A 26,792-nucleotide genomic window follows, 5' to 3' on the forward strand; every position below is an offset into this window, starting at 1 on the left:
TAAAGCAAAACCTGCTCCTGCAGTTCCAATAAAGCCGCTAGGGGGCCAAAACCTATTCCACTTACTCTCTGTCCAAAGAGCTATCTACCACTTAAAAACCAGGGCCATAGCATGTCCCGAACACGAGATATCAAAACAGGAAGTTCGGCTGCAGTACCGTAACAAGCCGCTAGGGGACCCAATATCTAATCATTTCCATGTCTCATCAAGATCTACGCACTTACCAAATATCAAGACAATCCATCCAAGCCTTCTAGAGTTATGCTGTTTGTTACAAACAAACAAACACACAAACCCACACAAAAATGCTACCCTCTGCATAACCTTCTCGGCGAAGGTAATTACAGATAAGGGTTTCCACCTTCTTATGATAAGTTTGGTTTTTGGTATGGTTTTCAGGTAGAGAAAGGGATCAGATGTTATTTTTTTCAAACATGGCTGGATTCGAACGGGTTGTGCCTTCAAACTTTAAATGCCCACCTACAGACTAAAACATAACCTTTGACCTCCTGTCTCCAAGAATCAACCTGATCACGCCACTTGGGACTACTTCCCCTAGCGGTCTCCCAAGACTTCAAAAACTCAGTTTTTGGGCCAAAATCACTGAGAAGAAAGCTGACCCATCACATACACCTCAAAACTGACAGAATGGCACCAAATTTTTCAAAGAAAAGAAGTTTTGATGCTATATACCCGGTACTATTTTTCACACTCACCGGGCACCCTACACGCATGCGCTAATAGAAACCCCTGCCCCTAACATGGTCAGGTTGGGGGACTGAATGTCTGTGTGGCCGCCACCACATTTCAAAGTTATAATTGTAAGCCAATTTAAGACCTTCAATTAATGAGAGGACCAAATTAATGTAAATCAACAGGTGATAATCGCTAAATTGTAGATGTAGTACAGTACATCAGAAAGTTAGATATTAGATATTAAAACTTAGATATTCTTTTCTCCGCAAGTTAAGGACTTAATGAGCAAAACCTTTGATCAACAGAACTTTTCCGATTTCAATGCTCAATTTCTGACTTCCAATCATTGATCAGCTTTGTTATTATTGATCATCTATATTATTATCATCGTTATGACTAAGCTTATATCAAGTTTAGTTAAGAAGCTATTTGAAATGTATGGCAAGGTCTCCTTTCTCCTGCCAGGAAAACAAGGTATACGATTTTGAACTCCACGGCGCATTTTCCCTCTAGTTTTGAAAATGGATTGCTGTCCAAAAGCTACACAACACATGTACAGTATAGTACCAGTAACTGAGAGCTTGTTGTGGAGCTCGAGCTGAGGCTACGCCTATGGTAGCCGGGAAGAGCTTGGAACAGGCAGCCTCGATCTAGCATGGAAACCGGCATACCATCAGGGGCTCCACGATATCTCTACGGCGCTGGGGGTGATCCCCGCCCGCCCAGATAGCTTAGTCCACTCGGTGTCTGTTTACGGCCTTGGATTAAATTAGTTCGCCCTCTAGGGTGGTGTCGGAACTCTTTATGGCAGCTAAAGTAGAAAGGCTGCGAAATTCTATATGGCAGCTAAGTAGACAGGCTGACAGAAATGAATCAATAAAGCAGACTTGGTCCGGTAAAACACCCCTAAGTCGACCCCTAGAGACTGGGACCAGGCAAGCCTCGACCAGGCTCTTCTCACGAGGACTAAAAAAACATTCTCACGGCGGGCCCCGAATCATTCTCCCGGCAAGGTTCAGATTACAGGTACACAGATAACAGGTACATGAGAAATGTAGTGACTTCACACAGCAACTTAATGCTTCCATAATGTTAAAGCTGTAATACATTTGTTCATGACCTGCTATATTTCATAGTGGTACAATGGCTACAGTTGAAGGACACTTTCAACGGAACAGACTGTAAAAAATAGCTTGCACGTCCACCCCTGAGTAGAAAATGGGATGTCCAAAGTGGTCCATGTTGTTAATCTGCTACTTGTAAACAATCGAGAGATGCGAGTTAACGTATCTTAATTAACTACAGTGCCATTTCCAATGCGTTTGTACCATGTACATGTAAGATGTTTCTTCAGATAGCACATTGAACCTTGTTAACTTAAAGGCTGATGATAATATCTGTTCTGCAAAAAGTCAGGCCTTACTTAGCTTCCTATGCACCTGCACAGTATAAACAATGGAGGTCGTAGGTCGCCTTATTCCCATCTAAATGGGCCACCCACTTCATTCGTGCGAAAATGGCCGGTGCTGTTCAGTGGGTAGCTGAGACCGTCCTGGAGATTTTGCCGATCTCTGGGCTGACTCTACAGACGTTTCTTGTCTTCTGTGTGACTCTCTTCCTGGCATGTGTTGTCTTCAAGCGTCCCAGAAACCTGCCTCCTTACCCGGCAGGACGTGTGCCTGTCCTCGGGCACCTCCTCGCCTTGGGCCGAGCGCCTCACCTCAAGCTGACGGCGTGGAGGCGACAGTACGGGGACGTCTTCACCGTCAGACTGGGGATGGAAGATGTGGTGGTTCTGAACGGCTACACTACCGTCAAGGACGCGCTCGTGGACAGGTCCGAGCTGTTCGCGTCCAGGCCGACAGACTACCTGCTTGACGCAATAACTGGTTCCGGAAAAGGTAAACTTCTATTCACCATATGCTTTCTTAGCAAATGTCGTACGACAAGTGTGCAACAAAAAATGAAAAGACGAGGACACTTTGTCAGCTGTCCTGTGAAAGAAAACGCCTTGCTGTCAGTCCACTCTACTATAGCTTCGCTGAAAACCGTACGTCGTATGTAACTACGGTTTGATTTATACTGTCTTATTGAATGGCGTCAGCATGGTATCTTCTCAGCAGCATTTATGATGTCAAATTACATTTTTGTGCTCTTTGTTGCTGTAGACATTATTGGTGCACGCTGGGGGACCGGGTTCAGACAGAGGAAGAGGTTTGCCACCACCGTAATGAGGAACCTGGGCATGAAGGTTGGACGTGGCAGCATTGAGGAGAAAATCCGCGAGGAAGCGGACTGTCTCCGCAACAGGGTAAGATGAAACCAATAAAACATATGGTGACCTATTTAGGATCCCGAGTTTTCCAGCTCGAATATATGTTGTCATATTTTTTGTTTGATAGTATTGGAGAAATTCTCATCATAAATATGTTGATACGTTTTCAAATCAATCACATGTTTTTTCCCTCCTGGTGATTGCTTCTTGATGTTTTGTTTTGTAGTTTGTGATAATTTTGTTCTATATTGTTTTCATAATCTCTTTGAATTGAAAACAAAAATGGCGATGGTATGCAGTCTACGAACTGTAGGGTTATGATAGTTCTGTTCAACACCTCTTAGGATTGTTTCCATTGCCGAGACCTATATTCTCCTAATCCATTTAGTCCACTAAGTAACGACAGCCCAGGAATTCCGCAGGCTGCGTCTTCCCAAAATCTCCTGTACAAAATAAACGTAAGTCAAATATAAGACCATTACGGCTCATCAATGCAAACTTTCAGTCCCTTAGAACTAACACTGGGCGAAAAGGTCTCGGATTCAGCCATATCCGCAGAGATATTTATGTATTTGTAGCAGATACAAGAGGATTCAAACGAATACGGGTGGGATTCATAAAATATCAAAAATTTTGATTCGTAGGGATTCGGAGGGTTTCTGTATAAACAGGGGCCCCGCGGGGTACCCCGTGCGGACGGGGCGCCCCACGTTGTAACCCGCGGGGTACCCCGCGAGGAAGCCGTGGCGACTAACGAAGGGTGATTTTGCTTGACATTACATATACTATCCCTTCTTCTGCTACAGTCACATTTCCTAGCCGGGGCCCGGCCGGGCTGTTTGAGATAACAAAGCATAAAAGTCGCATATCAAGGATATACATAACGTATGGTAAGGAATAATGTTTCAAAAGTTTTGTGTGTTTTATTGTCTTTTATATCATAGTTTTCGTTCCCAAAGACTGCTCGGCCGGGCCCCGGGTTGGAAATGTGACCCTAGCATTAGTCGTGGAGTACTCCATTAGTCCAACTCAAGCTCGTGCGATTGCCGGCCGTTTTCCTTGGACGACGGGCCCGATGCTGACTCTCCCCTTACTCCTAACGCCCTTACCTGCGTTTACGGGCACTTTAGCAAAGCCGGAAAACCCTGCTTAACTCACAGCTCGGCCGAACACGGCACGAGGTAATAGAAAACAGCACCGGGCCGCCGCTTTCCTTCAAAGTGCAGAGGGAATGACGTAATAAAACAGTCAAGCTGATTGATTGTCGTTCTCTTCGGTGCGAAAGAAGAAGCGATATTCCTAGTATTTCCACGCTTAAATGCTGACATGTTCCCAGAAAATCGCCGTCAATGCGGTCGTTCCTCGGCGACGCAACTCCCTCGGCGGCGACAGTCCCTTCGCCGGCATAAGGCCACAAGTAATTTTTTATGGATGACATCAGCGCGTTCATTAATTTTCGCCTGATTTCGAAATAAAAAACAAGAACTTTCATTGCCCTCCGACGGTGGTCAACATGCCAAAACGTTGACAGGCTAAGGTGTTTCATTGCATATGGATACCCAGTGTAGTTCCTGTCCTCGATGGTATGACAAGCTGTTTTCTGCGTTTGTTCTTAGACTAATTAATTGAGCTGTATACATATCTTCAAGAACAGTTTAATGTTGACAGTTAAAAGGTGTTTCGTTGGATATGAATGCCCAGTGTGGTTCCTGCACATGATGGTATAATAACAAGCTGTTTTCTGCATTTGTTCTAGCAATGATTTGAAATAATGGGGGGGGGGGGTCTAGTTGTATACACAAGGTGTTTCATCGCATATGAATTCCCAGTGTAGTTCCTTCGGATTATGGTACAACAAGCTATTTTCTGCATTTGTTGTAGTTAGTCTATTGGGATGTATACACATCTACAAGGACATGTTGAATCAAGGTGGATTTATATTATATATGGAACCTCATTGGTTGAATACAGCAATAAAAGACCTGTTGGTCATGATATCATATATATTTCGTCACCTCAATTCTTGTTTAACAAGATTTATGATCTCAAAATTTGAAAATATAGGAATCTTGTTTTTCTTGCCCGCCTTGTTTTTGTCGCCCTATCTCATTAATTTTGGAGTCTGCGGAAAATGTCATCCATAATATTTACTTGCTGTGGCCTAATTTAGAGAACCTTGACCCGAGCTAGAAATCGCCTCACCCCCTCCCCCAAGTATATACTCCGTCGTCACAGGAAGTCTCCGAAGGAGGTTAGCCGAAACCGCTGTTCTGCGTTAGACTGCATAATACAGAAAACGTGGAACTACCGTGTAATAAAACTTGGTACATGTAGAAGCACCGCTGTGGGAAAGTTCAAGCAACGTAACAATCACATCGCCAGAAGTTCGCTGTTGACTAGTACACGTAGATCCAACTCATGTTTTTTTCCCAGAAAATTGCCGCTGATTGACAGTCGGCAGCCTTTGATGACTGTCGACGAAGGCGCCAGAAAGTCTACTGAAGGCCCTGTTAACAAGCAAAGTCGGCGCTTTGTGGGCGGCGCCAAAAACTTGAAGCAGCCGAATCGTCCAATCATGGCGATGCTTATAAATTTAGTTGAAACTTTATCTTCTTGCGTTGGAAGAAATGATTTTTCTGTGCATCAATTCACTGTTCTGGATTGGAAAATGACATAACCTTGCTTTAGAAATTTGTCAGAAATACAGTTAGGAATTAACGTTAATTCTATTCCCGCACTGACATAGAAAGGAATCTTTTACGTTAATGAATGAAAAAAGACCTTTACTGTACATTCGTGCCCCGAGGGGCTAGATACAGGTCGTTTAACATTAACCTAACTAACCTGTAAGTGACATATACAGTGATATATCTACAAAACATAGTTTAAACATACATTAATTAATTATAAATATTAATAATAACTTTATTATTTATAATAAAGTTTCATGCCCGAAGACTAATTGCAGACAAACAAGTACATGGATATACATAGGAATCGACATAGTTATCTAGTCTACTGTGAAAGTTCTGTGTTAACTAAGGTTGACTTTGATTGGGTTTGACTTTTTTTTTAAGGCAGTGGAAAATGAAGAGATCCACCTTTTGTATCGTAAGTGGGTTGGTTGATTTTAGTAGTAAGATTGATTTTTGAAAGTTAGTCAAATGGTGAAAGCTAGGGGAATTAACGGAAGCTATTTTATATAATTCGTTTCTTTCCGCGTCATATAGAGGACATTGGGCGGAGTTTCCATGTAAGACATCACGAAATCGCCGGCGAATGCACCCGGATACACGGCGACATGCCGACCTGCGTGCCGATTACCGGCGCTACGAACGTCCCTTGCTCGCACGTAAATGTTGCCCGATTTGTGTGGGTCCACATCACGAAATCGCCGGCGAATGCACCCAGACACACGGCGACATGCCGACCTGTGTGCCGATTACCGGCGCTACGAACGTCCCATGCTCGCACGTAAATGTTTCTCGACTTGTGTGGGTCGACTTTTTCTTCGGGGCAGACGGAGCTCTCTTCCGCCTAAGTCGAATTTAGCACCCGGTGGTAGAGGAGGTCACTATTCTTAGACGAGAGAAGGAATGGGTATCGCTACTCTAGGTGGTTTTCATCATATACCACCGTGTACCACTTATACCACAAGCCATAAGTGGTACACGGTGGTATGTACACCACCGTGTACCACTTATACCACAAGCCTTAGAGTAGCGCTGCCTATTCCTTCACTCGTCTAAGTATAAAACCACCTATACCACCGTGTACCACTTATACCACAAGCCTTAGAGTAGCGATGCCTATCCCTTCGCTCGTCTCAGTATGAAAACCACCTATAACACCGTGTACCACTTATACCACAAGCCTTAGAGTAGCGGTGCCTATTCCTTCGCTCGTCTCAGTATGAAAACCACCTATACCACCGTGTACCACTAATACCACAAGCCTTAGAGTAGCGCTGCCTATTTCTTCACTCGTCTAACTATGAAAACCACCTATACCACCTTGTACCACTTATACCACAAGCCATAAGTGGTACACGGTGGTATATGATGAAAACCACCTATACCATCATGTACCACTTATACCACAAGCCTTAGAGTAGCGCTGCCTATTCCTTCACTCGTCCAAGAATAGTGACCTCCTCTTCCACCGGGTGCTAAATTCGACTTAGGCGGAAGAGAGCTCCGTCTGCCCCGAAGAAAAAGTCGACCCACACAAGTCGAGAAACATTTACGTGCGAGCATGGGACGTTCGTAGCGCCGGTAATCGGCACACAGGTCGGCATGTCGCCGTGTGTCTGGGTGCATTCGCCGGCGATTTCGTGATGTGGACCCTCACAAATCGGGCAACATTTACGTGCGAGCAAGGGACGTTCGTAGCGCCGGTAATCGGCACGCAGGTCGGCATGTCGCCGTGTATCCGGGTGCATTCGCCGGCGATTTCGTGATGTCTTACATGGAAACTCCGCCGGACATTGGCAGATAAAATAAATTTCATTTTCCACTGTGTTCATTGTACAAAACTTACACATTCTCTCGTGAGCATGCAGCTTTTTATATCTTCCGTTTTCTATTTCTAGTGGATGTGCGCTGATTCGTATCTTACACACAGTTGACAGTTGGTCAAAATCTTTGTTGGAAAGATATTTTCCCATTGAGTATTCTGTGAAATACTTCTGGAATAATCTGGAATCAATATTCTAATAACAGCCTCTGTGTTGGTCAACTGCGGATTGTCAAATAAGGCCACAGCAAGTAAATTTTATGGATGACATCCCCCGCAGACTCCAAAATTAATGAGATAGGGCGGAAAAAAAACAAGGCGGGCCAAAAAAAACAAGATTCCTATATTTTTGAATTTCATAAGTCTTGTTAAACAAGAATTGAGGCGACGAAATATAATATCATGACCAACAGGTCTTTATTCTTGTATTCAACCAATGAGGTTTCATATAATATAAAACCTCCTTGATTTAATGTAAACATGTCCTTGTAGATGTGAATACATCTCAATAGACTAACTACAACAAATGCAGAAAAGAACTTGCACCATCATCTGAAGCAACTACACTGGGAAGTCATATGCGATGAAACACCTTGTGTATACAGCTCAATTAACTAACCGCCCCCCCTCCATTATTTATATAATGTCCTGACCTTGCTAGAACAAATGAAGAAAACAGCTTTTTTTATTATACCATCATGGGCAGGAACTACACTGGGTATTCATATGCAATGAAACACCTTAGACTGTCAACATTAAACTGTTCTTGAACATGTGTATACAGCTCAATTAACTAGAACAAACGCAGAAAACAGCTTGTCATACCATCATGGGCAGGAACTCCACTGGATATTCATATGCAATGAAGCACCTTAGACTGTCAACGTTTACGACATATTTGCCAATTTTTGTCATGTTGACCACCGTCGGAGGGCAATGAAATTTCTTGTTTTTTATTTCGAAATCAGGCGAAAATTAATGAGCGCGCTGATGTCATCCATAAAAATTACTTGCTGTGGCCTAAGGAGATTCCCCGGAAATCTGATACATTTACGGCTGTTCTAATAGTCCGGGACCCACCCCGCTGATTGTGCACATGTCACAGATAGGCGTACTCGATCGGCTACTGTTTCCGTTTTGGCGCGATGCTGCCGGGTGGTAGGGGCTGCGAGACAGAAGAATAAGAACTTTATTGCGCGACAATTGTAGCTGGTACGATGTATGGAAACTTACGTACATGAGAATTGAGCTATGTAATAGTTCAAGGATGGGCGGGCCAGTTTGTGGGGATATATCAGAGCCCCGCAGTCACTTAATATTACGAAATACACGGCGCGGGAATCCACGGCCCCGGACGAAACAATCCAATATGGCGGCTCAATGCATATTCGGGACAGGTTACCAGCTGCCTCTACCCCGCATACGTGCCGCGGGCCGCGCCGTGTGTTTCGTAAAATAAAGTGACTTTACAGGCGTGCACGGGACAGAAACTGAATACACATTCGGGGGACAACTTGTTGAACATGTTTATGGTGTTAGATTTAGCGCCCGTGTTACGATGGCCGATATTGTGGCTGATATATTGGGCGTTCGCTAAAAATCCCTTTTTGGTGGGCATTCGCTAAAAAGATACTATTAGGTAAAAATCTTCAAGTTCGCTTTATTTAACTTCCGATCGATGGATTGACTTGAAACTCAGGATTAATTAATTGGAGAACAGCCTGAACATATTCCGAGCAGAAAAATTCGATTCGTGCAGCGCCGGCAAAGTTTGTAGTTCCAATTTTATGTAGAATACAACAGAATGGTACCTTTGGGGACGGAAATACACGTGGGTAAAATAATAAATACAAGAACAAGATCCGCAAGTGTTTTATCTGAAGAAACCAGGACATGGCGTCGGTTTGTAAACAAAGGAAAATCCAGTTCTGCTGTCAAACAATAACACTCTGATCTCTTCCGTATTTCCCCAGCAGTTGATTTTCGAATGTGTATTTTTATACAACGTTCATCTCCTCTGTATAGGAATGCACCGTTTATTTTTCTACCAGTCAAAGCTGCCAGGAAGTTTCTTTTCATGTCAGCCAAAGCCGACACATTCGGCACATCAAACGTTGGCGTGTGCGCTGTTACCACGCGTATTGAATTACAGTCTTGAGACTGCGTTTTATCACAAAAATGACGAGAATGAGTTTGTTATTAGAAAGAATGCGTTTTTAAATCGGAAAACGTAGGTTGTGATTATTGAGTCGCTATGTAGGATAGGGCCAGACACGTCGCTACACCAGTTCTTGTCGAAGACGCAAATGTATCAAGGTGAGTGCTACGTTTTGGGGGCTCAGTATATACGAATATTTTCATTGCAGACAAATCCATGGAATTTTACCTCATATATGAGGTAAAATTCCATGGATTTGTCTACAATGAAAATATTCGTGTTCATCAATGATCTATTCGAATTCTATTTGCTAAAATTTGAGTGTCTGTGTTTTTAAGAAAGTCGCAGATAATGTACATAGTAAAGGGGTCCCCCGATAGTGCGAAATTGAACGAAATGGAACGAAATGGAACGAAATGGAATGAAATGGAACGAAATGGAACAAAATGGCACGAAATGGAACGAAATGGAACAAAATGAAACGAATTGGAACGAAATGAAACGAAATGGAACGAAATGGAAGACTGAAAACAACATATGTAACATTATGAAATGAAATACCAGTAGATAGCAAATTATAAGGAGTAGACCGGAACAGGAAGCATTTTAAATGCAGAAAAACATGATAAATAAGGTAAATACATAAATAGTAAATACATAATATAACGTGTTTTATTTCTTGAATCTATGTGGTAATATTAAATACAACGTTTTTGTCGCGTTTGTGTGGCTAGATTCTTCCCTGAAAATGGAGGCACCGCGTGCAAAGAGATCCGTCGCTCTCCCTTGTGTACCAACGATCTGCAATTGAACTGCTGCAAATGGCAGGGAAAACAAGCAAACGGAACTGAGTATCGAGGTTAGGACTAGATTATACAGTTGGTGGTAACATTGCATCTCATAATTCACCAAGAGGGCATGAGGCAGGCGTTATTTTATTATTCATACAGCGTGGTCGGAGCTGTTTTCTCCCAAATGGGGCCCCGCATATACAAATAAACCGCCATTGTTGCCAGCGCGACAGAACTGTGGGCGTGCGCTACCGACAGGTTGAATCAAACTCCGACTTTCCAGTTATTTACATACGGTTTTAGTCCATAACTAGTACGTACAAGGAGGTTTTATATATAAAACCTCCTTGGTACGTAGCATGTGCCTATCTCCGCAACGACGATTTTTATACAACCAATTGTTCGGCTCAAAGCACGGTGGTCAAATTCATGCTCAGAAACTCCCATGTCCAGCCGAATTCGAACGCTATTCCATGATGTTCGAAATGACGTAATCGATCCGAACGCGCGTTCGATTTGGGGTCACCTGCGGTCATCGCATGTTTTTACTGTAAACCAGCGCGGTCGGGCCCCTTTTCCCGCATCAGGAGAAAAAACTACTTCTTTCACAAATTTACCTGTTTTCTGGAGAGTATATCTATGCTGGCACTTTGTTGTGGACATCTGACATGTAACGTAACATTACCAGTTAACGTCCGATTTATTAAAACATTATTTATCTTAAAACCGCGCGAACAGAACCAAATGTTAAACCAATGGGCAGAAATATCAGCTATTCTTACAATAAAAATGCATGGTCTGTAAGTTTTTCTCCGCCTGTTTAACGCCGTGCGAGCAAGTATTTATACTGGCCATATGATGTAGAATACGTCTAGGCTTACCCAATATCGTCCACTTCATTATTTTCCCTTCTAGCGCTATTCTTGAAGAATATAGACCAGAAAAAAATGCACAGTAACTGTCGAAATTAGTCTACAGACAAATGGCAGTAAAGTCACTATGTGTGCCCGTCCGCTTGCCTGACGGGCACACATAGATGGAAAAAAACAATGTTTGTGTTGTCATTTCCCCGACAAGAAAGGTTTAACGTCAGCTATTTTTAAGATATACTAGCTATCGTGTAAGTTAGAAACACATGATAGAGTACGCGGTGTCGAATTGCATATGAAATAGGACATGCATGGCGCTTCCGTGCAACTTGTTGCTACCGGTTCAGGAGTTTATTCTTTTAAAACGCTGGACGTAAACCTTTTTCATTGTTTTGTATAAAAGAGAGAGATCGCTAAGGATCATACTTATGACGTTTTTTCAAGCTCATGAGAACAGGCTTTGGCAAAATACACCGCGACATGTGGACATGACCCAAAGCGAACGTAAACTGCTCCCGCACGTAAATAGGTTATGTTACGTTAACGAAGCTGCTGGCGTCATTTTTGCTGACCTTGGATATTAGAAGGATTGTTTACGCCCGTGTCAATTACTCCCTCTCCTTATCCGTGCGGCATGACATGCGTTAAAACATCTTAAAGGATCAGCTTCAATAATCATCCGCCTTACCTTATTTACGGCTCAAAATGACCATAACGGGTTTCCCGAGGTTTGTGTTTTTGGGATTTTTGAAAAATGCCCTTGGTTTTGAATTATGGGCAATTGAGTGCGAGAAATGTCAAAAAACGCCATTTTTTCACAGATTCGTCGATATTAACTATACTTAGAATCAGAAATTAAAATATCCCAAAAACACAAAGTTTTGTTTTGTTCCTGGTCGACGAAAAATATAAAGATAAGAAATATTCATTTAGATTTGAAGCCTGGCCTTTGCGATGTGTGCCTAAAAAAATGGGCTCCCTAAAACCTGAGAATTATCGTGTTCGGGAGCAAAATATAAAAAAAGTCAGCCATTCAGCGCAAAATTAGAACATTCAAAGTTTGCAAAATCGCCAATTTCGCCTTTTAATTTTGATAATATTTTCCCGTCCCCACTATTTTGTTTATTTACAAATGTTTTGCCGTTAGCCAAAATGTTGCCTTGTGTAACCCGATACCTTGTCGAACGCGCGTAGCAACGGGAAATAATACCCTAGTGACAGACCACCGTGAAGTCAGACCCCTGTCGGAGAATGTACCCCTCCGTTAATGACATGCAAATGAAGCTCTGCGCTGCGCCACCAATTTCACACATTTCACACTCCATTCAAACACGGACGTGGAGTCCTCTGCAGACATTTCTGCTTCCCTGTTCACGACAAAACAAAGGGAGGGTGTGAACGAGCAGGACATGTATTTCACGGTTCACACAAAACGCCAACACGCTAGCTGTATGAATAATAACATTACGCTTGCCTCTCATGCCCTCTTGGAGATGCAATGTTACCACCAACGTCTGTATAATCTGGTCCTAACTTCGATACTCATTTCCGTTTGCTTGTTTTCCTTGCTATTTGCAGCAGTTCATTTGCAGATCGTTGGTACACAAGGAAGAGCGGCGGATCTCTTTGCACGCGGCGCCTCCATTTTCAGGAAATAATCTAGCCACACAAACGCGACAAAAACGTTGTATTCAATATTATCACATAGATTCAAGAAATAAAACACGTTATATTATGTATTTACCATTCATGTATTTACCTTATTTATCATTTTTTTCTGTATTTAAAATGCTTCCTGTTCCGGTCTACTCCTTATAATTTGCTATCTACTGGTATTTCATTTCATAATGTTACATATGTTGCTTTAATTCTTCGATTTCGTTCCATTTCGTTCCATTTCGTTCCATTTCGTTCCATTTCGGGGGACCGTAGTAAAGGCCGGGGTTTTGTTTATCATATCGACGGGTTCTGCGGCGTCCCCGGCTGTTGCGTGTAGAATCTGGGACCATCGGCAGGGAATAACGGTGAGTTATGGCGGAAACTGCGATTTTCAGATGGCCTTAGTTTTGGCGTTTTGTGTGGTAGGATAGACTAAAATATAGCTAAGATAGAATTGAAACGGTGGTTTCAGTATAAGACTTGGGCGTGGGAATGATTGAAATGAATGCTGGGGTATTGTTAATGTGCTAACCGTAGAACAAAGGGGGCGAAGGCAAGGCGTGCATTTGAAAAGGACGGGTTCACGGGAAAAATTCTGGTCAGCAAAACAAATTTAGTTCCCGCCAGCAAAGTCGTGAACCAATCAGCTACTGTTGCCAGAAGTGACGGAGGTGATTGATATCGATTCCTCATCAATATACATGCTTTACAAGTGAGGAAAAATCAAGGCCCTTTTGACCACCGTGTGTCAGCAGGAAGGATCAATATGTCTTGATTAGTGGCAAAATCCTTGAGCGCGGTTTGTTCTTTCCTGGTGATGCTGCTAGAAGGGGGTTTAGAGACGTTCAGAGTGATGGCTGTCGACTGCTCTGGTTATCTCCATGAAAAATGGAGATATTGTTTTGGGTGTGTCTGTCTGTGTGTATGTATGTCTGTATGTGTGTATGTTTGTGTTTCCGCACCACTCCCGTCAGCATAACTCAAGAACCTCTTGATGGATTACAATGATATTTGGGATGTGGGCGGGTGTTGTGAAGCCGAAATTTAAGGTCGATTTTGGGCCCCCTGGTATGTGACCTTGGTAGTGCAGCAGAACTGCAATTTTTGTATCTTTTGACCTGGACGTGCTGTGGTCTTGTTTTTTGGGTGGCAGATAGCTTGTGATGTAATAAAGAAGTGGTGTAGGTTTGGGCCCCCTAGCAGCTTCCTCTGAAACTGCAAGGGTGGTTTTGTGAAAATCTTCTAAGGAGAATAACTGAACAAAGGAACAACGGATTTCCATGATATTTAGTATGCAGGTAGCTTAGATAGAGATATACACTATGAAGTGCAAATTATGCTAATTGGGACTTAATTTGCATAGCTAATGAGGAAAATGTATATTTGCAGTGTTTTCCATTATCAGACTCAAATACATGTAGTGTATGTAGTTTATGGAAAGTGGGTCATCAACAGATACTAATTTTGCAAATAAATTCATAATTTGCATAATCAATGCAAAACACCATATCTCATCTAATTGGAAAATTATAGGACTGTCAATATGATACTTAGTAAACAGGTAGCTTAGACAGAGATATACATAATGAACTGCAAATTATGCTAATTCTGACTTAATTTGCATAGCTAATGAGAAAAATCTATATTTGCAGGGTTTTTTTCCATGATCAGACCCAAATACATTTAACATATGTAGTTTATGGAAAGTGGAGCATCAACAGATACCAATTATGCAAATGAATTCCTAATTTGCATGATGAATGCAAAAACACCATTATTCATCTATTTGGAAAATTAAAGGACTGTCAATATTGCAACATGTGTAAGTTAGATAAAATTGTTTATGGACAGGCATATATTATGCAAATGTGTAAGTCATTTGCATGAATAGAATTGTTCATGGAGATATGAGGTCGTGGAACTCTTCTTTGTCATTGTCGAGGGAACATTGAAAAAATGCCGTTGATATGCGATATGTAACACCCCCTCCCATGCTTGAATCAATAAACAAACAAACAAACAAACAAACAAACTATTCAGGTTGCAGAAAACAACGGGCAGCCCTTTAGCATCGCTCATGACGTCACCGTGACAGTGACCAACGTCATCTGCTCCATGACCTTCGGGAAGCGGTACGGCTACGAGGATGAAACGTTCCGAGAGCTGAGGGAGGCGTTTGTCACACTGTTAGTTGAACTCGGAGCTGGGCAGATCATCAGCGTGTTCCCATTGCTACGTTTTATTCCTGTCGGTAGGTCAAATTGTCCTTTGCACAACATTTTCTACAGTGCAATGAATATACTGGCAGTTCTTAAAAAGATTAGTTTACGTTTATGATTAACAACCTTACTGGAATTTACATGACCGACGTTAGGATAACTTCTCAGGTAGCTTCCGTAGGAAACTGAGCTGGGTCACGTTTTGGGACAACATCATTGCCACAACGCCACCATGCGGCAAAGAGTTGTATAGTCCATTCAGGCGATGGGGAATGTTGCTGAGGAGTTACCAAAAGCTCTATGGCTATTTCATTACAGGCAAAAACTTTGTATTTATGTCTAATCATTACATATACATATATTTTTAGTAAATAGAGCCAGTACAAATGTACAGGAGGCGTGCTATAAGGTTCGCAATGCGATAAGTGAGGAGATATCTCGCCATCGGGAACACCTGGATCGCGAGAACCCGCGAGACTTCCTCGACTTCTGCCTGCTGGAGCTTGAACAGCAGGAAAAGGTGGACGGTATGACGGATGGAAACGTCCTGTACATGGCCCTGGATCTTTTCATCGCCGGAACAGACACAACCGCCAGCACACTGCTGTGGAGTCTTCTCTACATGACTTTGAACCCCGACATCCAAGATAAGGTATCTGTGAGCAATTCGCCTTCTTCAAAACTTTTCAGACTCATGGAGGGCTGGTCAAAGATCGCTAGATATTTTGTGCTTTTCATGCGACTTTTAAAGTGCATAATACACCAAAATACAACACTTTCTTATTATCTGAAATAGGAATAGTACCATTCAAATAATACAAACGATTAAAACAAATACACACCCGGCATATGTTAAATTAAAGGACATAGCATAAATATCTAATTTGTTCGCTTCCAAAATTAACGTTCTTTCCGAGCCGCAGTTCAAAGTTCCAAATCGACTTCCATGCCCATGAGTGGGCAAATCACCGATTAATGTAATTACCTAGTGGGAAGTATCAAAAGCTGGAGTTATGATCTTTTGATGGTTCGGTGTTCTATATAACACCTGAAGTCTGAAAATTTTACGAAAATTTCTATGTTAATAAACAATAATATTATGGTTAATGTAATTTCAAGGAATTCTTTATTTCGATGCCATCGGTGTCTTATGCACTGTGAGAAGTCTTAAGCTGTCTTGAGGTGTTATATAGATGCATTGCATATACACAGGCACAGCAGGAGCTTGATGCCGTTGTTGGTGAGAGTCTGCCGACCCTGGCCCACCGTTCCCAGCTGCCCTACGTGAATGCCTGCCTGCTGGAGGTCATGAGGATCCGCACTCTTGTTCCTTTGACAGGTCACACCACCACTCAAGAGGTCAAAGTGCAGGGATATGATATTCCTGAGGGAACTAAGGTATGAATAGATACATATCATAAGATTAAAAATATTTCTGTCACGTTGAAGAAATGATTCCTTGAAGTTTCTTCGAAAAACTGTATTTGTGACCTCATTTTCACTTTGATTGTCCCAGGTGCTGATGAACCTGCACTCCCTCCACATGGACCCCGCCTACTGGCCTGATCCGGACCGGTTTGACCCCGAAAGGTTTCTGGACGCGGAAGGGAACGTCGTCAACAACCCTGAGTCGTTCATGCCTTTTGGACGAGGTAATTATCAGGCTTAGATAATTAGATATGTTATTATTGCACAAATTTCACCACAGTAATGATTACACACTTTCTATGTCTTTTCTCGTCACTACTGTTCATTCTTAATTCCAGGCCGCCGCGTGTGTCTTGGTGAGCAGCTGGCCAAGATGGAACTTTTCCTGTTCTTCTCGACCCTGCTGCAGTCCTTCACCTTCAAGACGCCAGAGGGCGCTCCTCCTCCAAACACCGAGGGCGTCTTTGGTGCAACATTGGTCCCGCATCCGTTCCAGCTCTGTGCGATACCGCGTTAGTTTTTGCTGAATTGTGAAGACCAGGAGTCAATTAAGGAATGATGAATGAAATTTCCCAAAAAAATCCCTGTTTGATAGTTTTACAAGGCACAATCTATGGAACAGCTGAAACAATTTTAGAAGGCTAGTCTATTCTATTTTTTTGCAAGTTGCAACACAAATAACTTTTGTCATTGTCATTTGCAAGTATTACAACATATTGTCATACACAGATGATTTAGTCTCTTTCTCGTAATCAGTTATAGCTTCAAAAGGATAAGGCGGACGTAGAGTTGGGTGTGATAGCAGTGTTATGCATAAGTTGGTTGCCTTCTATACCAGAATTTGTCTCAAAAGAGGGCCGGATTTGTATATTGACCTGTAATAATCTCTGAATTGTAAACATATCACGCGTATAACAGTGCATAAGGAACTGCCTGAGTAAGTGTTAGATATTCCAACCTCCACCAGTTCTCGACAAAAAGCACGAACCCTTAGTTCAACAGAAATCATCCTGTTTCTATGCTCAACTTATTTTGTGAATTCTTAGCTTTGCTTGTGGAAGTCTTGTTTAAAAGCGTTTAGATACTTTTTTGAAAACTATGTTGTTTACATGTTTTCCAGTATTAAGTTCCGAGAGGAAATATATAAGGTATAGGGTAATGTTACATTTCTTAAACAATAAAGATATATGTTTAGTGCGAGTACATACCCGAAGGCTAATTGCAAGTTTATAACACATGCGTATAGTGGTACAGATAAATAGCTATTAAGGACTAATTCCGACTACATTCAACTACTCACTTTTACATTCTAGAATATACATCGATTTAGTTATGTTAGGTTTGGCTTCTTCTTTTGAGGCAGTGGCAGACAAATTTACACACTTCTTCTATGATATGTGGGTTCCTTGATTTTAACAGAAGTATTGTTTTTTCATGGTCAGGAATAATAAGAAAGTGTGAATATATTTTAGTCACGTAGTTAAACAATTACTTTCTTATATCATCATAAAGTGGACAGCTAGATGAAGTTAATGAATAGGATTATGAATACAGTCGTGTGTGCGGCATTTTCCCTAGCTTGCGTTTTGATTATGTATAATGATAATACGTTCATTGCAAATTCATGCTTGTAGGCTTTAGCTAATTGCATGTTGACCAAGTATGGCAAAAATATGCAATAAAGATCTTCATCATTAAAGGCATCTTTGTCACCTTTGAACTTATTTAGGGACCATCCATTTTATAAAGGGGAGGATGTAGCCCCGCGAACTCGTGTGTCGTGCAGCAAAAGTCGGTGTGTCGTGCAGCAAAAGTTGGTGTGTCATGCAGCAAAAGTTAGTGTGTCGTGCAGTAAAAGTCGGTGTGTCATGCAGTAAAAGTCGGTGTGTCGTACAGCAAAAGCCGGTGTGTCGTGCAGCAAAAGTCGGTGTGTCGTGCAGCAAAAGTCGGTGTGTCGTGCAGTAAAAGTCGGTGTGTTGTGCAGAAAAAGTCGGTGTTCCATACAGCAAAATTCGGTGTGCCGTGCAGCAAATGTCGGTGTGTCATGCAGCAAAAGTCGGTGTGTCGCGCTGTGTACCAGTCGGCCACGGTAGTTAGGTAATATCTCTTTTGTGAACAGGACAAATAAAGATGTTGTCACATAGCAGGGTGACCTTTGGCAATTTTGGTTGTTCCACTCGCCGTGTAACAGTATTAGTACCGGAGGAAGAGACACGATTTGGCGGTCAAAGCCACCAGCTTCTGAGATAAATTTCACTGTTTTCAAGTCCACCTCGGCAGGGTAAGCCCTCGACTAAAGACTGTGTTTTTTGCAAACCTTGAGGAATGAAATATCAGTCTATAAATGGCGTTTTTGAAGCTTGCGGTGCTATCCTCTCAGCTTCTAGCACTTTCCGTTTTCTTGTTGACTTGAAATCACGAGTAGCACCAAGATAGGAGTAAGACTAACCTGTCTTTAAGACGTTTTTTCCGTTGGTTTTCCTCTAGACGACACAGCGCTTCTTGTCGAACATGCAATACTTCCCCTCCAGTATCACTTTCGTCTGCTGTTTTTTGCACGATTTTTACTTTTTTTAGCGACACCGTGAATGAACCGACCATCGACTAGGATCTAAAATAATATTCCTGTCTCAATTTTGCGCGGCACATCCGAAGAATATCCAAATGTTCTGTGGTAAACCTGATATGTGTCCTGCCGAAACTCCGACGAGCTCGAGGGTATACGTAGCAGGCAGAGTGATAGATTTAAGGAGTTATAGTTCTCGCTCTGGGCGGAAGGAACCACGCCTGGGCCAAGTCATCGGCGTCTGGTCTCCGTGCAGACGTCACTTGGAGCATGCGCAGTGTGGGTTTGCTGCTTTCCTATGTTTGTTCTTCTTCTTCTTAAGAACAGTAAGATAGTTAGTATGTGATGTTACAGCCACACTTCAGCAAAATAAGGACGGACAGCGATAGCATTTAAAAAACGGAATGCTGAATTTGCAAATGGAAAACCAGTCAATGTCGCCTCAGAAAATGATATTTATGCTTTGTGTATCTCTGCCCTAATCTGGTATATGAAGAAGCTGTTTCCATTTCGTCTTTGAACCAGGATGATCTTCCGGATAAAAAATATGAGACCTTAACCCTCATCCGACCGACACATTTTTGCGACGAATCTGGCCGTATGGGGTCCAAACGGACCCCATTTTGCTTTGCCCCCTAAATATATTTCTGGTGGATCTTATTGTAGTTATTGTGCATATCCTGTTACAATAATCTATGGAGAATATTTTGACAAGTTTTGGTGTTGATGATTAAAGCTCATTATGATAATTTATGCAGAAAAATAGGAGAACCCGCATTTTCCTTTAACCCTATCTAGACTGGGGGGGGGGGGGCTAAAAGTGCCCGCGCCAACTTTGACATCGTATAACTGCCAAATGACGTATGCTAAGACTAACATACTTGGTGACTTTTCCTAGAATTTAGTTGGCAACAATTCCATGATAATAGTTTGACTTTATCATTTTTCCTGTTGCCATGGCAACGGGTTTCTGACAGGCATTTTATACAAAAAGTCACTAATTTTTTTAAAACAATGATATTTCTCAGGTTTTCTTGCTCAACCACACTAGTTTTCCAACATGTATAACATCATATGTATCTAGATGTAACTTTCATGATTTATTATTCATAATCTATGCTAATTTGATTACGTCATCGCTAAAAATCCAAGAAGACGGACAAGATGTTTATTTTAGGTATAAACAGGCTTTTTGCCTTCAAATCCGTCACTACCTGGTATTTTCTTAACCAGAAACATTCAGATTAACGTTTCCAGTCTCTTTCTTTTGTGATTTGGGGTCATAAATGGAAAAATGTAATTTAAAAATTTCAAAATGGCCGATCCAAGATGGCGGATGACAGGGATCACTAACGACACATGACGTCATTCTATGACGTCATTTTGACGTCAACGTAATCGCCATTGACGTTGTATGCCTTGGCATACCTTAAAATCAATAATACACTCTATTTTGTTTAATACCTTTCAATATTATGGGACTTCCCTATTTAGCCTATAAAATCACATCGATGTCGTCATAATTACGCAATATTAGGTCATAACGTCACAAAATTTACAGAACTTATAAAACTTTACGTGAACATCACTCCCTGCAAATTTGGAGAGGATACATTATACCGTTTGGAAGTTATGAGGAATTTCTTTGAAATTACGTAATAAACAATGCGAAATTATCTGGGGTCCAGCGGACAACACGCACACTTTAGAGTATAACTTCCGCAAAAAATCGGCCAATCCCGGTAAAAATTTCTCAGGAGTTGTAATACATGTACATAAACAAACTCATGGAAGGAATTTTTTCTCCAACGAAAAATGTTGATATGGCACACATTAAAACACGCCTGGGGTCCAAACGGACCCCATACGGTCGGATGAGGGTTAAAGCTACAGAGTAGCAATTATGATAACTTGAGCAACATGACAGGAGGGAAATAAAGCTCACACCACAGATTTTGTGCAAGATAACAGGGACATCCCAATAGTAGACATCACTTAAGTGCCAGTCTGTAAAATTCAGATAATGGTGCACAGTCAGAAATAATAGTTCAAAACTTCTCCACCATTCAGCATTTTACGGAGAAAGGTCGAAGGATGCATTCCCGGTACTAGAAAGAAAGAGGAAAGCCAGCCAAGACTGTTTTGATAATCATGGTAGTTCTAACGGGATTTTGCAGTCAGTATTCTTTTCAGAACATCCAGGAGGGAGATGTCTGCAGCCGCCATGCGTCTGCCCTGATGCCTGCGGTTGATTGATTAATTGATATGATTGATTGATTGATTCTTTTCCTTAAGTGACGATGGAAGGTTTAGATTGATATCCTGGTCTTGCGCGTTATATGATACCAGGCTTTGCAAAAGCAACGAATGAATGGATTCATTGACAAAGGGTGAAGGTAACACAACGACAACAACTGCTCAGCCTCAGCGTAGACAATCAACGGTTTCCATGAGTACAACAAATACTATGGATCTATAGCTGTATCCAGTAAACCTTTCGACTCCATCTCTTATGTCCAGATCAAAAATATTTCAAAGCAAGCTGGATCCAACACAAATTGAAAAGTATGAAGAAGGCAAATCATCAATGAGTAGAAGGCCAAATCCAACTTAACCCTTCTACTCTGCCAAAACAACTTTTGCAGAAACAACAATAAGCTGTGAAAAATCGCGGGGTTACCAACATCGGGAAAATAAAACCTAACAGGAAATCGGTCCCTAATTGTCTGGTCGTGTAAAGGGCAATGGGGACTATATAGCCTCAAGATATTGCATTTCCTCATCACACTCGTGTAGAACCGTCAAGAGCTGTACATGTTTGGAACAGCGAAGCTCACAACTGACGTCGCACCGAGACTCCCCGTTAACGACATGTCTGGAGATGATCTGCTGCAAGCTGGGTCAGAGGCTGGAACGGCTGAAGAGTTCGTCGTTAGAGAAGCTGGCAGTGATGGGGATCGCTGCACTCAGTGTTATTCTATGGATCCTTACAGGCAGGTCTCTTCTAATTCTGTAGATCCCTGCAGTCAGTGTTATTCTATGGATCCCTGCAGGCAGGTCTCTTCTAATTCTGTAGATCCCTGCAGTCAGTGTTATTCTATGGATCCCTGCAGGCAGGTCTCTTCTGTAGATCCCTGCAGTCAGTGCTATTCTGTGAATTCTGACAGACAGGGCCGTTCTCCAATTTACCGGCGAGAAGATGGCGATGACTTGACCATCATAAGTAGGGCTGACGCGGCAAACAGACAAACAAATGATATCAACTGTATGGATGTCAACATTCAACATTGCGCTAACAAGGACGAGGATCACATGGGGACTTCCGGGACATGGTCACAGGGGGCAGAAACAGAAAAGGCATTGGACGAAACAAAAACAGCTTTAGCCGCCAGTAAGGACAGGTCATTCGACGTAACTAAATGTAACTCAGTCAGTGTTGTTGCGGCCACTCTTCAGCAGAATGAGTGTAGCAATAACAAGAACACAAAAAGTGGCACTGCAGCTGAGAAGGAACAGCAGAACAATGTCATCACAGATGATGAGGTTATAGAACATTATGCCATATACTATCCTAATCTCGGTTATGATGTAACAGATGGATGCAACTCATCCTCGCACCTGGGAAATGCAATGAACATTAAGACACGTTTAAAAAATGCGGCCTTAACTACCATAAGTAAAGCTGCTGCTGAGAACGAGCAACAAAAGAACGTCACCTCTGATGATGAGATTGTACAACCTTATGCTACATCGTATCTCTGCCCAAATCCGGGTTATGATGTAACATACGGCTGCAACTCATCCTCGTACCTGGGTGATGCAGCGGGTACTGAGACAGGTTTAAAAGATTTGGCCTTACGGAGAAGCGATGAGAACTCGACTAACATGGCAGGATGTAGCTCAGCTGGACATTATGCTGACGCAGCTAAAGGTGACATGATATCAAAAAGCCGGCGAAACATGAACACATTTCCACCATATTACGAGAATGCTACACGGTTTTATTCTCCAAGCAGAGGCTTCGATCGAGAGGGGTAGTTTTGTCCGGGATTATAACGTTCCTCTCCTCTCACCTCTGCCTCAGAGTTGAGAGGACAAAACTGCCCCTCTCGATCGAAGCCTCTGCTTGGAGAATACCACGGTTTGATAATCCGGACAATGACACACAGTCTTCAGGACCGGAGAATGACGCTCAGCCTCCAAATCCGGGGAATGGTAAACATCCTCCAAATCCGGAGAATGGTGCTCTGCCTCCACATCTGGAGAGCGCCCTGAAACCGAACGTGATGTACGTGCCGAACGTTCCCAAACAAGCAGCTTTTGGTAAGATATGTTTGCATTTAAGTTTAAGCATTATTTAATCTTGTTACCTAACCCTAAGCCTAACCTGAACCCTAACCCTAACCTTTGTGACCCTTGTCACAATTGGAAAATTGCAATGATCGAAAGAAGGGAAGGCAAGAGATTTTGATTCTAGAAAACAAAGGCACGGAAAATGAAGAGACATCTTTATTGTCAGTAATTCTGGATGTGCTATATTAAGAAATTTTACAGTTATGAGCAAATATGGAATGCATTCTGATACAAATTCAAGAGGTTATGCTTAGTTGAAAAAAAATCATTCGTCAAGAAATAAGGTGATCGTGACCTAGGATAGGATAATGTCGTTTCCATGTGAACTTCATTTCACACGACATTGGATAGTACGGGGTCAGTGTTTGGGGTCAGTGTCACGATAAGCTTAATCAGGATTTTCTCATGTTATTTCTAACCATTTGAGTATACCATAGTTGTTTACAGTTTTGTTCCTTATCAACCTGCTTAAGTTGTTATATTATGTTGCAGGTTGTACAAGTCGGCGTGTCAGCGTTGCTATACTGGCAGCCACCTTTGGTATGTTATTAATCGCCTGTTCAATCCTTGCTGTGCTATACTTCAACACCCACGTCCAGTATGTTCAAAAGGTAAACCTACGTTTTGATTTGCTTCCTTTGTTTGTTCAGGTGTAGTGTATATTTCTTTAAATAAGGGTTGATAAGTGAAATATATGTCTGTTCATTATTGCAGTATATATTTCAATGTCTTACACTTAAAAGTGTGACAGAAAGGATTTCGGTAATGGAAGACACATTAGTCTCCTTAATACTGACTATAAGTTGCTGGCAGCTGCTCTGGCGAAAAGACAGAGCTCCCAACTATCATTTTACATGATCAAACAGCGTATTCATGAATGTCCATGTACTACATGAAGTTATTTTTTTTTCATTGTGATATCCTTGGAGCTATCATTTGCTTTGACTTTCAAAAGGCTTTTGATACGGTAAATTTGAACTTCATGTTTAAAACCCTTCGAAAATGTAGCATTGGGCCATATTCAATTTCCTTGGCTTCAATGATAGACACAAATATTCAGCGATGTATGTCTAACTTTGACAAACCAGGACAATCCGGAAAACAAAATTGAAACATTGTTTCAAAGGTGTCAGAAACGCTAATGATCGGTATATATTGCCATTGTAAAATCTCACAAACACCATCGGTTAAGAGATTGATACACACAGATCAAAATAACATATGTCGACGACAAGCAATACCTCTAATATAGGTTTCATTGCAAAACTTTGAAAACATATTTTCATTTTCATATGTAATTGTAATGTTAAAAAAGATGCTCTCACCTTTTTATAGTGAAGTAGTCTTGGCCTGGTAGTAACTTGGAAGGGGCCGAGCGGATTTTGTGAAAATACATAATGATAGAATCTGGTCGAACAAAAACTTAATGATAAAAACATCTAAAGATGATCACAAAATTTGGATTAACCTAATATGTGAAAAAAATACCGATAGCAAAACTCAATAACAAATATTTGTACATTCCTTCTGGATTCACCTCTTGAGCTTAATGCTATTGAGATGGATATAAATTGTACAGCGTCATTGCTCTTTGGAGATAACTTTTATGTCACCCTGGTAAAAAATATCCATGTATCTAAATCCTGGCTCAGATACAAAGACAATATCGATGCTCTTCTAAAATGTAATGTATTTCATCTGCATACAACTCTGAGTAATGTTGGTGTACAGTTCACTGAACAAGAGTTGTAACATACTATGTGAGAATACAAAACGCCTTCTGACAACGACTAATTGTTGTAAGAGACATATGTTGATCGAGAAGTTGCTGTAATACAGCACACTAGTAGCTACGCATATGTACATGTACTACTAGATAGCCGTGTGATGTGTTAATTGACATCAAGAACCACACACACACGGATTTAGTTCACATGTCATTGAACAAGATAGTAACAAATACTATGTGAAATTAAAGTACATTGCTAAGAACGACTTATCATTGTAAATTTAAAACGAGACTGTTGTTATCTGTTTGACAGCTAATGTTCATGTCATTGAATAAAATTGGTTTAGATATAATTTATGTCATAATGTAAAGCGTAAACATTTCAATGAGAAAAAGATGCATCGGTTTACATGTGTATAATTGAAACTGTAACTTTTCATAATGATTTAAATTCATCAATTGATTGATTTCTCACAGCCAGCACCGACTATTGGCACACCGCAAACCCCTGGTCGCCCTGCCTGCTGCAGTTCTGGGCACACAGAAATGTCCTAGGTGAGCGTTTAACGTTAAATATTATATTGGTTACTTTCATAACGAACTGCATCATAATAACAACACGCTTATTGTATGTCCTTGCCCGTAGGCTAATTGCAAGTATCTGTAACATGAAAGGACGGACAGACAATGGGTAACAATATATCATGTGACTATTAATATTGATCTAGTCTAAATACTAACACTAATCCTATCTTTTTTTGGGTTCGACTTCTTTTTCCGGGACAGTAGAAGACGAATGATCCAACTTTTTCTGTAATGTTTGGGTTTTGCGATGTTAAGACTAGAATAGTTTTTTTGTCTGTAAACATAGAGAAATTTGGATTGAATTTGGGGGCCTCTTTAAACAGCGGTTTTCTTTCTTGATCTTAGAAGAGGCACATTGAAATAAATGTGTTTCATCTTCCACCGTGTTTGACATGCAGTATTTACAGCGTCTTTGGCACACTGCAGTATTCCCAAGTTCTTTCGCACACATGTTACTTCATACATACATGCATAATACAGACATGCAGGAATAAAAGGGCAAGGTGATACACAGTTTGCTTTGTCTTTCGCCTTTGTTTTGCTTTGCTTTGCTACGCAGGAAGCAACGACTCATGGCGACCCTAGTCTTCGCGACAGCATGAGTACGATCTCAAGCGCTCCACTCCGATGATCCAAACGAACGGCTGGAACTACACAACACCGATAGATAACAGTGTCAGATAAGAAACACATTGATTATAATCTATGAACTGCTGTCTTATTACAAACCTTGGCTGATGAAAGCTACTTCGCAAATAGATCATCAACATTTAATCCCACGAAATATCCAGACATCACATTGCCATCAACCTCTAACAGCTCACAAGGTGAATTTGCTGATCTATGAAGACAACGTTCCCCGTTGATACATGGGACAACTCTATGTTTCTATACCATAAACTACGTCTTCTAAAACGACTTATAAATGATTTACAGAAATTATGATTTT

At 41.5% G+C, this 26,792-nt stretch overlaps 1 protein-coding gene across 1 annotated transcript; it reads left to right on the forward strand.

Annotated features, from left to right (window-relative positions):
- Positions 1–1,817: 1,817 nt before the first annotated feature.
- Positions 1,818–18,311, forward strand: LOC136438701 (cytochrome P450 2U1-like). The gene is made up of 7 exons (XM_066433615.1): positions 1,818–2,597; positions 2,865–3,007; positions 15,004–15,214; positions 15,551–15,834; positions 16,395–16,580; positions 16,699–16,834; positions 16,949–18,311. The coding sequence occupies exons 1-7, from the start codon at positions 2,213–2,215 to the stop codon at positions 17,125–17,127; spliced, it is 1,524 nt and encodes a 507-aa protein (XP_066289712.1). The 5' UTR covers positions 1,818–2,212; the 3' UTR covers positions 17,128–18,311.
- The last annotated feature ends 8,481 nt before the right edge of the window (positions 18,312–26,792 follow it).

This window comes from Branchiostoma lanceolatum, chromosome 7 (genome assembly GCF_035083965.1).
Source record: "Branchiostoma lanceolatum isolate klBraLanc5 chromosome 7, klBraLanc5.hap2, whole genome shotgun sequence".
Classification (NCBI taxonomy): domain Eukaryota; kingdom Metazoa; phylum Chordata; class Leptocardii; order Amphioxiformes; family Branchiostomatidae; genus Branchiostoma; species Branchiostoma lanceolatum.

What these genes read in the sequence shown, in the direction of transcription:
- LOC136438701 (XM_066433615.1), top strand. Translation starts at nt 2,213, where the DNA reads ATGGCCGGTGCTGTTCAGTGGGTAGCTGAGACCGTCCTGGAGATTTTG. An exon ending in CGGACTGTCTCCGCAACAGG is followed by an intron (nt 3,008 to 15,003) that starts GTAAGATGAAAC and finishes CAAACTATTCAG; the next exon opens with GTTGCAGAAAACAACGGGCA. An exon ending in GCTACGTTTTATTCCTGTCG is followed by an intron (nt 15,215 to 15,550) that starts GTAGGTCAAATT and finishes ATATATTTTTAG; the next exon opens with TAAATAGAGCCAGTACAAAT.